The sequence below is a fragment of the Blennius ocellaris genome (assembly GCF_963422515.1).
Source record: "Blennius ocellaris genome assembly, chromosome: 23".
Lineage (NCBI taxonomy): Eukaryota > Metazoa > Chordata > Actinopteri > Blenniiformes > Blenniidae > Blennius > Blennius ocellaris.
This window is the reverse complement of record NC_137672.1, coordinates 17,526,131-17,540,253: the sequence shown is the minus strand read 5'-3', so window position 1 is coordinate 17,540,253 and position 14,123 is coordinate 17,526,131. Positions and strand designations below refer to the sequence as shown.

The 14,123-nt window shown below is 47.0% G+C and overlaps 2 protein-coding genes across 2 annotated transcripts; both read right to left on the bottom strand.

Annotated features, from left to right (window-relative positions):
- Positions 1 to 293: 293 nt before the first annotated feature.
- LOC308146869 (uncharacterized protein) lies at positions 294 to 2,069 on the bottom strand. The gene is made up of 2 exons (XM_080518833.1): positions 1,199 to 2,069; positions 294 to 587 (listed from the first exon to the last, which is right to left on the bottom strand). Exons 1-2 carry the CDS (start codon positions 1,976 to 1,978, stop codon positions 315 to 317), a joined length of 1,053 nt encoding a protein of 350 aa, XP_080374959.1. The 5' UTR covers positions 1,979 to 2,069; the 3' UTR covers positions 294 to 314.
- A 2,544-nt stretch (positions 2,070 to 4,613) lies between these two features.
- Positions 4,614 to 11,852, bottom strand: LOC308146897 (NACHT, LRR and PYD domains-containing protein 3-like). Its single transcript, XM_080518865.1, has 8 exons — positions 11,411 to 11,852; positions 10,690 to 10,809; positions 8,662 to 10,533; positions 7,920 to 8,093; positions 6,793 to 6,975; positions 5,755 to 5,937; positions 5,460 to 5,633; positions 4,614 to 5,305 (listed from the first exon to the last, which is right to left on the bottom strand). Exons 1-8 carry the CDS (start codon positions 11,455 to 11,457, stop codon positions 5,290 to 5,292), a joined length of 2,769 nt encoding a protein of 922 aa, XP_080374991.1. The 5' UTR covers positions 11,458 to 11,852; the 3' UTR covers positions 4,614 to 5,289.
- Between the last annotated feature and the right edge of the window lie 2,271 nt (positions 11,853 to 14,123).

Sequence of the window (14,123 nt, the reverse complement as noted above, 5' to 3'; positions counted from 1 at the left end):
TTCAACAGCCCAAAGTGGGATCAAAGTGTCCCACAGCAACAAACTACAGATCTGAGAGACATAAAGTAAGATAAAATGTGACCTTAACTGTTTCTTTGGTATGTTCAAGTTTGACCTCTGGTTGAATGCTGACCACGAAGAGGGCCAGAGGCCTCGTGGGATAGGGGAGGCTGAGGATTCTATGTAAACTGCTCCCTGCTGGCCTGTAGAGCTTTGAGTCAGACCATGAAGGCACTGCCGGAATCTCTTGTCCCATATGAGGAGACAAAAGGTAAAGAATCCCAGGCTGGTCCTCAGGGAGGTTTTCTCTTCTCCTATCCACCTTCGGTGTCGGATCCTGGCAAGGCCCGACCGGCTTCAGCGTCTTTCTCGGTAGGAGACGTCTCGTTGCTGCCCATGTTCTTGTCTTCCGGACGTCCGAGTTGCACCGATTCCCCCGCAGCTTTTAGTTTCAAAGCTCTATTGTGTTTCTTCTTCAGGTAAGGTCTAAGACCCGTGAGCAGAAGAGTGATCAATATCGAGACCGTCGCTGTAACGACCCCTGTAACGACCCCTGTGTGCAGACAACCGTCATCACCGGGCAGCTTCTGCAGAGACAAAGAAACACAGACGTCACACGTTTGTTTTTTCTTCCAAGTTTGACCTTTTCAGTCGATTTCCTGAACTTTCTCTTCTGTCATCACTGCCTGGTGGACCAACCCTGCAGGTTACTACATAATCAGAAACATCATATGGGCCATCTTTCCCCTCATCCCCAGCTCTGCTTATGGTGCGTGTGTGTGTGTGTGTGTGTGTGTGTGTGTGTGTGTGTGTGTGTGTGTGTGTGTGTGTGTGTGTGTGTGTGTGTGTGTGTGTGTGTCCCATACGGTGGCCCTGAAGTGCAAACCACAACAACAAATCACTAAACACAACAACAAATTGAAAAAACACAACTGCAAATTGAAAAACACAACAACAAATTGAAAAACAACAAATTCCAAAACACAACAACAAATTGAAAAACACAACAACAAATTGAAAAACACAAGAAGCTTTTGAATTTGTTGTTGTGTTTTTGAATTTGTTGTTGTGCTTAGTGATTTGTTGTTGTGTTTAGTGATTTGTTGTTGTGGTTTGCACTTCAGGGCCACCGTAGTCCCAACCCTAAGTTCAGCCTCACCATTTAAAAGCTCTGACCAGACCAGTTCGGGGTTCCTACCTGAGGCGTCGGTTCGGTGCCGGTCCCGGGGGTGGTCTCTGGATCCGGGATGCTCGGGATGACGATCAGCCTCACCACTGCCGCCAGAGAACGGCGGACGTCGGCGGTGACCAGGCAGAAGTAGTCCCCGCCGTGTCGCTCCTCCACCTCCGCCACCTTCAGCGACAAGTCCCCCCGCCGCTCCCAGTCAGCGCGCAGCGACACCCGGCTTCCCCAGGGAGGAGAGCCTCTACCGGGAGGAGAGCCTCCAGAGACCCGGAGAACCTCTCCGTCTCCCTTCTTCGACCACTCCACGGACAGCCCCGACACCCCGACTGTGACGGAATGACACGGGAGGGCCGCGGCGCTGCCGGCAGCCACCCTCACCTCCACAGGCGCCCCGACCAGCAGCTCTCTCGGAGCCGCGTCCGCCCCTCCGCTGCCGCAGCTCAGCTCGTACAGGCCGACGTCGTTCATCCCCACGTCGCGGAGGAGCGGCGGGGCGAAGTCACCCCCCGCGTGGGAGGAGGCGACCGTCCGGGCGGAGTTGTCGCTCAGCCGGTGTATCAGCTCCCAGCCTTCGCCGGCTCGGCACGAATGATTCCAGATGGTTTGAAGGTCATCCCCCACGGTAGCCAGGAGCGGAGTCCCACCGCCGCCGCCGGTCCCACCGCCGCCGGTGATGCTCGTGAGCAGCATCGACGCCAGGAAATAAAACGTTTTCATTGATATGATGGTCGAAGAACTGGGCCGACAAAAAATCACTAAAGCGCTAACCCAAACGAACAGCAGCGCGTGCATCCTCAGTCTCCCGTTATGCGCCCATACGCCAGAGCCGCCCACTTCCGGGCCCCTGGCAGGTCCCCCGCGTATGCGGTGGGATTGGCTTGTCTGCCCGGTTGGGGGGGGGGGGGTCTGTGGGGCGGCGCCCCCTGTGGTCGGAAGTTGTGCCGCCCCCAGTGTGGACGGCCCAAATATGTCCCTTTCCTCACCTTAGTCCTCGGTGTCCTGCCATGTCTCCATATCACTAGGCATGTCTTCACCTATGGTGTGTGTCTGCATGTGTGTGTGTGTGTGTTCACCTGCTTTTTATTCATCTATTTTGTCTTTGCACTGTTTTTAATTCTTGTGGAAGCACTTTGTGTTGCTTTAATGTATAAAAAGTGCTATATAAATAAAGATTGATTGATTATGTAGGTCAACTTCATATTGGCGTGTCATCGTGACGTCATGATGATAATCCCGCCCCTACTCTCTTGCGGCTCACATCCGCCCTATGCCGTAAGAGCAAACTTAAACCGAAATAAAAGGGACGTTTCAATGAACGAGATATCGCCTTCGTTCAGATAGTTAATAAAACACAAATTAATACTACGGCTAATAATAACACAAAGAAAATAAATGAGTTTATCGTTGATACAAGCTATTGAAACGACCTATTAATAAAACTTATTGCCCACAGAAGCAAATAAAAACCAAAACCCACATTTTTAGTCAGTGAAGTATTAATGTTATTATAATACTATAGATATAAGCCCACTCTGATCACGTTATTAAAACTAAAGGCTATAATGACTATAACTCATTTAACTTCAGATTGATAGTAGGCCTGATTAGGATATGGGGTGTGAAAATAAGAGCCCTCTGACAGCTTATCTGGGCTTGAATGACTCTGATTTCAGATTTTAAATTGAATTTTATTGAACCATTCCAGGTCAGGCTGATAGTCGGACACCCCAGGATGTCACTCACCAAGTATCCGACAGACCTGATGTCGCATTTTGTCTGAAAGACAAAAGTAGCACTGGGTCGTGGTTACTTACTCTTCTGTACGTCGGGCTCAACTCCTTGCCAGTCTCTCATCCTCCATCTTAAAATCACAAGTGTCATCGGGTGGGGTCGGAAAATGAAGTGGTTCCTGAGGCTTCATTTGACTGGAACTCATAAACAAAAACATAAATTCTGCACATTTTTTTTTTTTAAATGACTTACTTGGAAACGTTATAGGGACAAATTAAGGCCCCAGTTTATGTAATAGTGATGTAATCTATTATTTTGTCTATTAATTTTATTTTATTATAAAGATGCAAGCCCAAAAACTAATCTATCTATCTATCTATCTATCCATCTATCCATCTATCTATCTATCTATGAGCTCTGTCTATCTGCTCATGTACAGAGGAAAGTTAACAGAAAAACGATGGAAAGACAAAAGTAGCACTGGGTCGTTGTTACTTACTCTTCTGTACGTCGGGCTCCGGAAGAAAAATCAAATTCGGAGGCTAAAAACAAACAAAAAAAAAACCTTCATGAACTCCAGAAAAAGTCGAAAATCAAAATCGAAATTAGTTTATTTCCCCCGAATATTTTCTTTCTTTTTTGCAAAGTCCGTCCATCCACATGCCAGCGCGTGTGCCCGCTTCAAAACGCTTCGCAGGCGGTCTAATCTAATGGAGCAGAATTTAGCTCAGTCATCATCAGCATCAGGACTGCGAGACGCAGCATCTGCACGAATTCCGGGATGCTTCAACCACTATCAACCATAGAAATCCTGTGTAAAAATCAATCCCTTGTTCATGAGCAGTACGCAACCCTATATAGCCAGAATCAGTGGGTGCGACCCTGCCATGGTGTTTATTCTGTTCATTGTCACATTGGATGAGTTGCTTTCAATGTTATGCACCAGCATGGCTCCGTGCTTAAACATGATGTATCGCACATGCCAAGCTTGTGAGTCTTGGGTGTGACACTTGAAGCACACGAGATCAACAAAGCAACACAAACACAAAACAACACAACCATTACCAACAAGTCTACTCTTACCCCTAATAAAGACATTTGAAATGAAATCGCCATCCCAACTCTCATAATGCATCGGAGCTGATCTCCATGACGCTACGATATGTTTGATGTAACAAAAGCAAGATGCTAAAACACCATCAAGGAAAATCAAGAGAATTATCCAATAGCAGTCTGCAGACTGAACTCTGGAGGTATTTCTGGTGAAAAAAGCTTATAGAACTGAATTTGTGACCCGTTACCTGTAGAATTTCTTTCTCTCCACAAAAACAACCACCACATTCACAAATTCTTAATTACAGGAGCGCAAATCCTTTTCTTTTTTTACAAGTCAAAGATTAAAAAACTTACAAGGTCACGTTTCCTGTAATTGTTGCAGTAATGGAGGAAAATACATTCCTACCCTCATAACAACCTGGTTGTTGAGACTTGCATTTAAAAAAAGTGGTGTAATTCACATACGTACTTGTGTAATTATCAGGTAAAAATATTGATTGAATCGTACTTTATTTCCTAAATTGTAGACTCTATATAAAGGGTCAAAGGTTGGGAAGAGATGAAGCACAAGTACAACTTTGCAGGAAGGAGATTTATATTTATTATATAGAATAAAATTTTATATAAAAAGATACCCACATGAAAAATTATTGAATCATCTTGACCCGCAGTGAAATAAAATGAACACAAGTACATGTACCATTGAGGCATGTAATAAATGTTTCACAAATTTACTTCCAATCCCTTTTGAAGTGAGCGTCACCTACCGACCAAAAAAAATTCGATTTGAGATCATAATTGAAAATGTATCAAAACATTGAGCGATAAAGCAAACTGAGGGTGCAGATTTTAAAAAATTAAAAAAAAAGTGTATTCACATTGAAGCTAGAGAAACAATCTCTTGGCCTGATGCTGGAGGAGGAACCAGCATATACATACAATCATTTTATACACGTTCACATATCGTATATACAGTTTCATTAAGTTGAATACATGTTTGTAGCAGAAGGCGGCTCTTCAGATTCCTGTACTGGCTCAGTGTAATGCATTTGTGTTTTCTTTTTTTGCGCGATGAATCTGTTGAAATGTCTTTATTTTCTTAACTTATGGTGCGAACTGTTGCATTTAGTTGTGATATGTTAAATAAATGCATTGAAATCTCAGTTTTAACGTGGAAGGCCTCGAGGAGAAAACAGTCCACACACACACACACAGCGATGATTCTACGTCACATCCAGAGGAATCCTGGCTCGATGCTGGAGCGTCCCAGCTCTCCACCTTCTGGCGGCTCCTCCGTCACTCGCTGCTGGTTTCCTTTAAGTATACTGCCACCTGCAGAGAGATGAGAGGTGACGAGGAGAGTCTCGGGAGCCACCGGCCTGCAGCGCGTCTGATTGGCCGACCGTGTCCTCTGCTGTCCGGCCCTGCAGCTGCCCAGCGAGCTCCACGTATCCCGCACGCCTGCTGAGAAGCAGCACGGACTCACCTCACAGTCTGCAGGCTGCAGGCTGGACTCTCCTCCAGGTGGAGGAGCCGCTTCACGTCCGACTCCTGCAGGTTGTTGTAACGCACGTCCAGCTCCTTCAGGTGGGAGGGGCTGCGGCTCAGAGCCGAGACCAGAGAGGAGCAGCTGCTCTTCGACAAGCTGCACTTCACCATCCTGCAGACGGAGACGGAGCGGCGGAATCAACGAGGAGGAACCGGTCGGCCGCGTCGACGGGGAAACGAGCAGCTCTGCTGTTGTGGCTCTTCGTCACAACAGTAACAGACGGTCGACTGACCTCAGGGTCTCCAGCCGACAGAGTGGACTCTCCAGGAAACCACACAGCTGCTCCACTCCTGCCTCCTGCAGCGGGTTCTCGCTCAGGTCCAGATGTTTGAGGTGCTCCAGGTGGGAGGGGTTGGACTTCAGAGCCGAGACCACAGAGGAGCAGTTGATCTCTGACAAACTGCATCGAAACAACCTGAATAACCAGAGAAAGCAAAACGTTACTCTGGCTGCACAACTTCAATTCTTTTGTCTTGTTTAATTCCGCCTTTGCTCTCCAAAACTGTTGACTTTATCAAAGTCCGCGTCTGTTGTGATCCATTTATCTATCTTATAGAATAGCTTAGATCGGTGTTTTTTAACCACTGGTCAGTGACAGTGATGGAGAAGTTTTTGAAAAGGAAGAATGTGAACCAGGATCTCAGCTCTTCATCCATCAGGTCCAGGTTTCACACTGAGGGAGTCACAATTCAAAAAAAGACATTGGGAAATACTTTTTTTCTGTATTTACTTGATTCCTGTTGATAAAACTTTGATGATAAAGACTTTATATTGTTAATAGAGGCTACAGAGTTTAACATTTTCAGGTGGTGGTGTGCCTCCAGAGTTTTCCAAAGACAGAAGTGTGCCTCGGCTTAAAAAAGGTTGAAAAACACTGGTTTATATTTAACGCATATTTGGCCCATTTTGGCAGTATTTCCACAATTTGGAGAGTTATTGTACCTGTAAGCTCTTTTATAGTGTTAGAGCTCCCACTAGTGGATTTCGTTGGTACTCGTCATCAATCGTACACCTGTATGTAAGCGCAGTCTGCCGACATGTTTATTAATATACATTTTATTGTGTTTCCTTAATAAAGGGAGTTGATCTGGAGGTGGGATACGCGTCCATGTCTACACTTGGTGGAGGTCCGACCTCTGACCGATCGGGCGATTTGATCTCTGTTATTCTGGAGAGCTGAACTGGTGTCAACGCTGAACAGGATCCGATCAGTGACGCTTCATCCAGGAGAGCTCGGCCCCAACCACGACCTTCAAACACGGAGCCTGACCTCAGAGTCTCCGGGCCGCAGAGCCGATTCTCCAGGAAAGCGCACAGCTGCTCGACTCCCGGGTCCGTCAGCCGGTTCCTACTCAGGTCCAGATGTTTCAGGTGTTTGAGGAGGGAGGGGTTGGACTTCAGAGCCGAGGCCACGGACAAACTGCTGACCTCCGACAACCGGCAGTTGAACAACCTGAATGAAGAGAGAGAGAGAGAGAGAGAGAGAGGTGAGACTGGAGGACAAGGTTTCATGTTAAAAACATTGAGAACTGCAGACGGTTCAGACTCGAGGAGTTTAGAAACAAAAAGTCCAACCGGCTGAAGCCAGCAGGAGGAGAGCAGCTCTTCAGTCAGACCTCTAGCTAGCAGAGCCGCGACACACCGAGGACTTCTTCTCTTTTTCTTTTTCACATGAGCTCAGTTTAACGAGGCAAAGGCAAAATGGACTCCGACTGTGTAAACCAGGGGGGGCCACACTTTTTCAGCACGCGAGCTCCTTATAAAACGACCAAGTCAAAGTACAAAAATGCAAAACATATATTTATTTTCAAATATATCGAGGATTCTTTACATGTACAATGTATAGAGATGCACCTTGCAAAACCATATGAGCCAATATTGTGCAACACGACATAATTAACTATGAACATTCTTTGTAATTACCTGACTTTACTCTGACGACCCTCTTTGGTATTGCGACGGTCGACTGGCAGACGAGACAAACGCACTTCGAAAATGACATTGTGAAAAAAATAAAGGCCACCTCCCACTCCTCGTGAAAGTGACACGTGTTCGTCTTCTCACTTGGTCCAGCTCCCCCCCACTCATTTTTGGGGGGGCTTCAAATTTGCGGTAAATCGCTTGACTAGCTTGTTAGCTTCGGCACACTTAGCGTCGTCGTTTGCGCATGTGCGGTGACCTGAAGGTCAGAAGAATTCAGCCGTCATCTGACGCTGCGTTCGATTGTACTCGTCATCCGGAAAGGTGAATCAGTTTCATTACACCAGCGTCTATTTTTTTTTCCTAATGTCATGTGATCTACTATTACTGCCTTTGCGATCGACTGGTAGATCGCGATCGACGGATTAAGCGCCCCCGCTGTAAACTCTTGACCCGACCGTCAGACGGTGAACTGACCTCAGAGTCTCCAGCTTGCAGTTTGGACTCTGCAGTCCGGCGCACAGAAACCTCACTGAGGAATCCTTCAGGTCGCCGTTCCCCAGGTCCACTTCGGTCAGGTGGGAGGGGTCAGACCTCAGGGCCGAGGAGATGACTTCCCAGTGGGAGTCCGTGAGGTCACATAAAGAAAACCTGTAAGGAGACACGGGGGAGACATCAGAGCTCCAGCTCGTGGTCTCTGGGTTCATGTTGTGATTGTGAAGGTGGGAAGTGTGTTGTTTTCATAGTGTAACGCTGTGATGTGATTACACTTTCACACCAGAGGGGGTCGCTGTGTGACTGAGAGACAAGAGGAGAAGAGGAGGAAGTGCGTTTGGAGTTTGTCCGAGGAGCATCCTTCCTCAAAATTTTTTAAAAAAGTGCCCTGTTTGTACTCCCTCTCACGGACTAAACATGTATAAACTACTTGATTATGATATTGATGATTGTAAATACGTGGAGCAAATCAATTATAAGTTATATCCCCTCAAAACTTTGTATATGTCTCATATTATCAAACCAGAGCATAAAGATTTACAGCCCTTGTTTGTATAAATACTGAATCCTGCCAATTTGTGAGGCTTGATTTAAATTTTGTAACAGCAGCAAGTTTCATGAAATTATTTTGAATCAAATAATGTCATTTTGTATTTCAATAGTGTCAATGATAATAATTTGTGGGGTGGAATCCGACCGGTCGACTGTCAAAATGTGGACTCACCGAAACCTCTTGCAGTTCCTCACAGCTGGCATCAGCCTCCTCCGTCCCTCCAGTGACGCGTTGTACTTCTCCAGGTCCAGCTCCTCCAGGACCTGGTCGGACATCTGCAGCATGTAGGCCAGAGCTGAGCAGTGGATCTCAGAGAGCTCCTTCTTGGATCGTTTCTCCGACTTCAGGAAGTCTTGGATCTCCCGGTGGACCGAGAGGTCCTTCATCTCCATCAGACAGTGGAAGATGTTGATGCTTCGGTCAGGAGACATTTGATCACTCTTGATCTGCTTCAGGTTCTCGATGACCTTCTGGACGGCTTCTGGACTGCTCTCTGTCCGACCCAGCAGACCTTCTAAGAGTCTCTGGTTGGACTTCAGAGAGAGGCCATGAAGGAAGCGGACAAACAGGTCCAGGTGGCCATTTTTACTGCTGAGGGACTTGTCCAGGACCTTGTACAGGAAATCATCGAGGGACGTGAAATCATGATCCTCTCCAGTGAAAGCCTTCAGGACATCTGTCCTCTTGTTTGCGAAACAGTGAAACAAGTAGACGGCAGCCAGAAACTCCTGAACGCTCAGATGGACGAAGCTGTAGACGGGTTTCTGGAAGATCACAGCCTCGACTTTAAAGATCTCAGTACAGACACCAGAGTAGAGCGAGGCCTCGCTCACATCCAGGCCACACTGCTCCAGGTCTTCTTGGTAGAACATGATGATTCCTTTCTCCAGATGTTCCAGGGCCAGCCTGCCCAGCTTCAGAAGCACCTCCCTGTCAGCCTCCGTCAGCTCCCGAGGACCCGCCTCATGTCCTTCGTGGAACTTGAGCTTCTTCCTGTGTGTCTGAACCAGCACGAAGTGGGAGTACATGTCAGTCAGGGTCTGGGGCAGCTCTCCGCTCTGCTCCGTGGTCAACATGTGCTCCAGAACGGTGGCAGTGATCCAGCAGAAGACTGGGATTCCACACATGACGTGGAGGCTCCTGGAGGTCTGGATGTGGGAGACGATTCTGCTGCTCAGCCCCTCATCGCCCAGCCTCCTCCTGAAGTACTCCTCCTTCTGGGCGTCGGTGAAGCCTCGCACCTCTGTCAGCCTGTCCACACACGACGGAGGGATCTGATTGGCCGCCGCCGGTCGGGACGTGATCCAGACCCGAGCCGAGGGCAGCAGGTTCCCCCGGATGAGGCTTGTGAGCAGCAGGCCGACCGAAGACTCGTGCGAGACGTCGACCACCGGCTGGGAGCTGCTGAAGTCCAGAGGGAGTCTGCTTTCATCCAGACCGTCAAAGATGAAGAGCAGCCTGCAGACCGCCAGCTCCTCCGCCGTCACCTCCCGCAAGGCCGGATGGAAGTCGTGGAGCAGCGTGAGGAGACTGTACGGCCGCTCTCTGACCAGGTTCAGCTCCCTGAAGGAGAGCACCACCAGCACGCCCACGTCCTGGTTCTCCAGGCCCTCGGCCCAGTCCAGAGTGAACTTGTGCACCGAGAAGGTCTTTCCACTGCCGGCCACGCCGCTGGTCAGGACCACCCGGACGCGTCTGCGCTGCTCAGCCGAGACTCTGAAGATGTCCTGACACCTGATGGCCGTGTCCTGGAGGCTCTTCTTCCTGGAAGCAGCCTCCAGCTGGTGGAGCTCCGGGTCCCTCTGAAGCTCCTCACTGTGTCCCTCTGTGATGTGGAGCTCAGTGTAGATCCTGTTGAGGAGGCTTCCTCCTCCCGCTTCATCGATTCCTTCCCTCACACGTTCACATCTGCTCCTCAGACTCTTCTTGTGTTCATCCAAAAGCAGCCGATGTCCATTGCTCCAACAGACTGGATCCTTTAGGACATCATGGCGCGAAGCACAGCAGGATGACGGCTGTTGCTCCTCACTGCTCTTCCTCCTCCTGTGGACACAAAGCAACATCTACACTGAGCAACACAACACACAGCAAAGACACAAAGATCCAGCATCAAGTCTCACTGGTTGAGAGCCTTCAAGTGACGGCAACACGTCTCACTCTGGTTGTGAGGAAATAAAAGAAAAACAAACGGCTTCTTACTTTGTGGCTGGAGGTCCAGGTTCTGCACTGAGGTTTGGAGGAAGTTCTCTGGACCAGTCGCTCTTCAGAGACAAACAGCTGGGTCCTGAAGACCTTGTCACTCGTCTGAGCGGCCGACATCTGTGCACGCACACGCACGCACACGCACACGCACACACACACACACACACACACACACACACACACACACACACACACACACACACACACACACACACACACACACACCTTATTTTTAACGTTAGTGCATCACCCAGGTGCACTGTAAGAGCAAATTATGATCATCTAGAATTAGAATTAGAAGCTTGTATTGTCATTGTACAATAAAATTGCACAACGAAATTACGGTGTAGCTAAAAACACACAGTAGACATACAATAAACACCGGCAGCCATTCTCACATTCAGCATTGCATTCATCTCAGCAGACACACCATATATACAGAATAACCTAAACATTCACACACACCTTCAGCTCTCACACACGCCCAAGGACATAGTGCAGTAATGTAAAAAGTTAAAAGAAACGACCGATAATAAGTTATGTAAAATACCAATTTAGCTGCCTGAGGTACCTTGGCTAATAAGTATGTGCGGTTGAGCACAAGGTACCTGTTATTGCACAGTTTTAACGGCATCATAAGCACAATGGGTCAAACAAGTACGGCATGTTCTCTTGTTTGGCGTCTGTGGATTCTGCAGGCGCTCCTGACGTCTCTTACCCGTCAACAGACTCTGACCTGAGCTCGTCGTCAACCACATCAGACATGTTCAGTCAGAATGAAGCCGAAAGCAGCGACGAGAATCAGGATCAACCTGCTCAAGAACCTGCTCTTCTCACTCATCCAAAACCGGCGGCCGACTTCCTTCTGCGTCCCTCGTTGTTGCAGAAAACAGCAGAAATGGGTTCATGCGGTTAAAATGCGTTCATAAAAACAGCTACGAATTTATACGGAGCTTTTTTTTTTTTTTTTTTAGTTGGAAGTTTCCGTTACAAGCAGCAACAAGTGCTGCTCCAGGAAGTCGGTCCCTTCTCAACCCGGAAGACCGTTAAACACGTCGGAACTTTTAACTTCGTACATTTTTAAAGTTTACAAAAGTCCACGAAACACCACCACACGTCTTTCTCCTAAGTTTCTGTCTGCTGTACGCGCTTACGGGGCAGGAATAACTCCGTTTTATCAGCTACTGGCCAGATGAAATGCGGACGAATCAAGGGCACAGGAAGGAAATGTTGCCGGAAGCGCGCTTCCGTTTACTTTAACAACCGGGTCGCAACTGTTGCCCCGCAAAGGTTCCGCTTTGGTGTCACGTTGAATATATTGTCTTCTCATATCAGTTATGAGAGACAAATGAACAGGGCTGTTATATAACTGAACTCGGGCGACATTAACTCCCACTGCTAAAGATCATCACCTTATAACAAATTAAAGCAACAGAATTCGAAGCACAGCTCAAGCTTTATTAGTTGGTCATTAATTCTTTACAGATGATCAGCTTTTGAACTATTTTAGCAGTTTTCTCTCATTCGCGTTAACCTTATGTTGTTTGATGACATGTTAGAATGTGATGCAGCATTAAAGAAAGTTCAAATATGTTCATATAGTGAAAACAGTGGGAGCCATTTCTGAGGTTGTTAAACAGCAACATGTGGCACCTGAGCGGTGGGCTGCAGAGTCCTGGACCTTCATCGGAATAATCTCTTCAGGAGCTTCATTTTTACACCAGTCTTGCCAGCAAACCGTCTGACCACTAACCTATCAGTAATGTTCCTGCACACATTATACAAATCTGACCAACTTCACAGGCCTGACGGGGCAGCAGTTTTCTTTTAGTGCCTCACATTTATTTTTCTTAAAGTTGAAACAAGCAGACAAATCATTTAACAGTCACGATTCTATAAATCACCCTTAACTTAAATAGATTTGTTTACACACTGATGGAATACAGTATTAATTAGCTTTGGCTAAAAAAGGAGCCTCATTTTTAATCAAGCAGGGCCCTGTGAAGTCCATCATTTTTATAAGCTTATCATCTTATTTCATGTTGCTTCTCCAAGTGTGATCTAATGCAGTGACATCTGAGTTTGAAATCCTGCTACCCCATGTGCCACAATCACCAGCAGGCGAACTACAAATATGAAGAAGAAATTGGAGTTGAGATGGTGAGGCTTTAATGAAAAAAGTTTATTTACAGGGAAAAGAATACATGAACATGATAGAGGAGGTACAGTCCACACACAAACAGCGATTGTCACATCCAGAGGAACCCTGGCTCGATGCTGGAGCGTCCCAGCTCTCCACCTTCTGGCGGCTCCTCCGTCACTCGCTGCTGGTTTCCTTTAAGTACACTACCACCTGCAGAGAGATGGGAGGTGACGAGGAGAGTCTCGGGAGCCACCGGGGACTTCAGTCCTGCTCATGAAAGAGCGACACAAACCAGGCCTGCAGCGCCTCTGATTGGCCGACCGTGTCCTCTGCTGTCCGGCCCTGCAGCTGCCCAGCGAGCTCCACGTATCCCGCACGCCTGCTGAGAAGCAGCACGGACTCACCTCACAGTCTGCAGGCTGCAGGCTGGACTCTCCTCCATGTGGAGGAGCCGCTTCACGTCCGACTCCTGCAGGGTGTTGTCGCTCAGGTCCAGCTCCTTCAGGTGGTCATTTAGTTACATGTTTATATAAATTAAAGACACAAATATCTACACTAACTCTATTAAGTTAAAAATAAAAGTTGGAGGCAATTTCTCAGAAATAAGCTCCAGTTTCCACGCAAATAAACCATTTTGGAATAAAAATAGATATAACATTAATGTGTGACTTCCTTTTTCTTCAACCACGGCAAAAAAAAAAAGGTTTTGGACAGGCATTGTGTAACAGTGGAGTTTAAAAGACTTATTTTTTTTTACTTCCGTACCTTCTATCAAAAGCTGTATTGTTTTACTTTTATCCAATAAGTTGAATCAGTATTTTCACACATTTGTCTGTACTTTTAGTTTGATCAATTCCTGCTCTAGAAATGCTTCTCCTGCAGAAAACTGATATTTGATACAAACGCTGTTGCACATTCACATTAACTCAGAAATACTGGGACTAAATCATGATTTTTTTTGTATATTTGAGAACACTAGTATGTTAAGAATTCTATTGTTTTGCCTATAAAGTCAATGACATTTCCTAAAATAGTCCAGAAAGAATAAAAAAAGTGAATTATTCATACAAACAATAGTATATAAGAGCTGATATGCACAAGGCAAACTAGTCCACTGATAATCAAAGTTATCATCATACTCACTGAAATCATTTCTCCCAGATGAAAGAGTGCAGGCGAAGTCAACTTGTGTGGGGAAAAGTACTTTGATTACTGCAGCAAAACAAGCAGAAACTGAGCCGCACCTCTCATGTTCGACCAGCCTCTTTCACCTGCTGGCTTCCTGTGA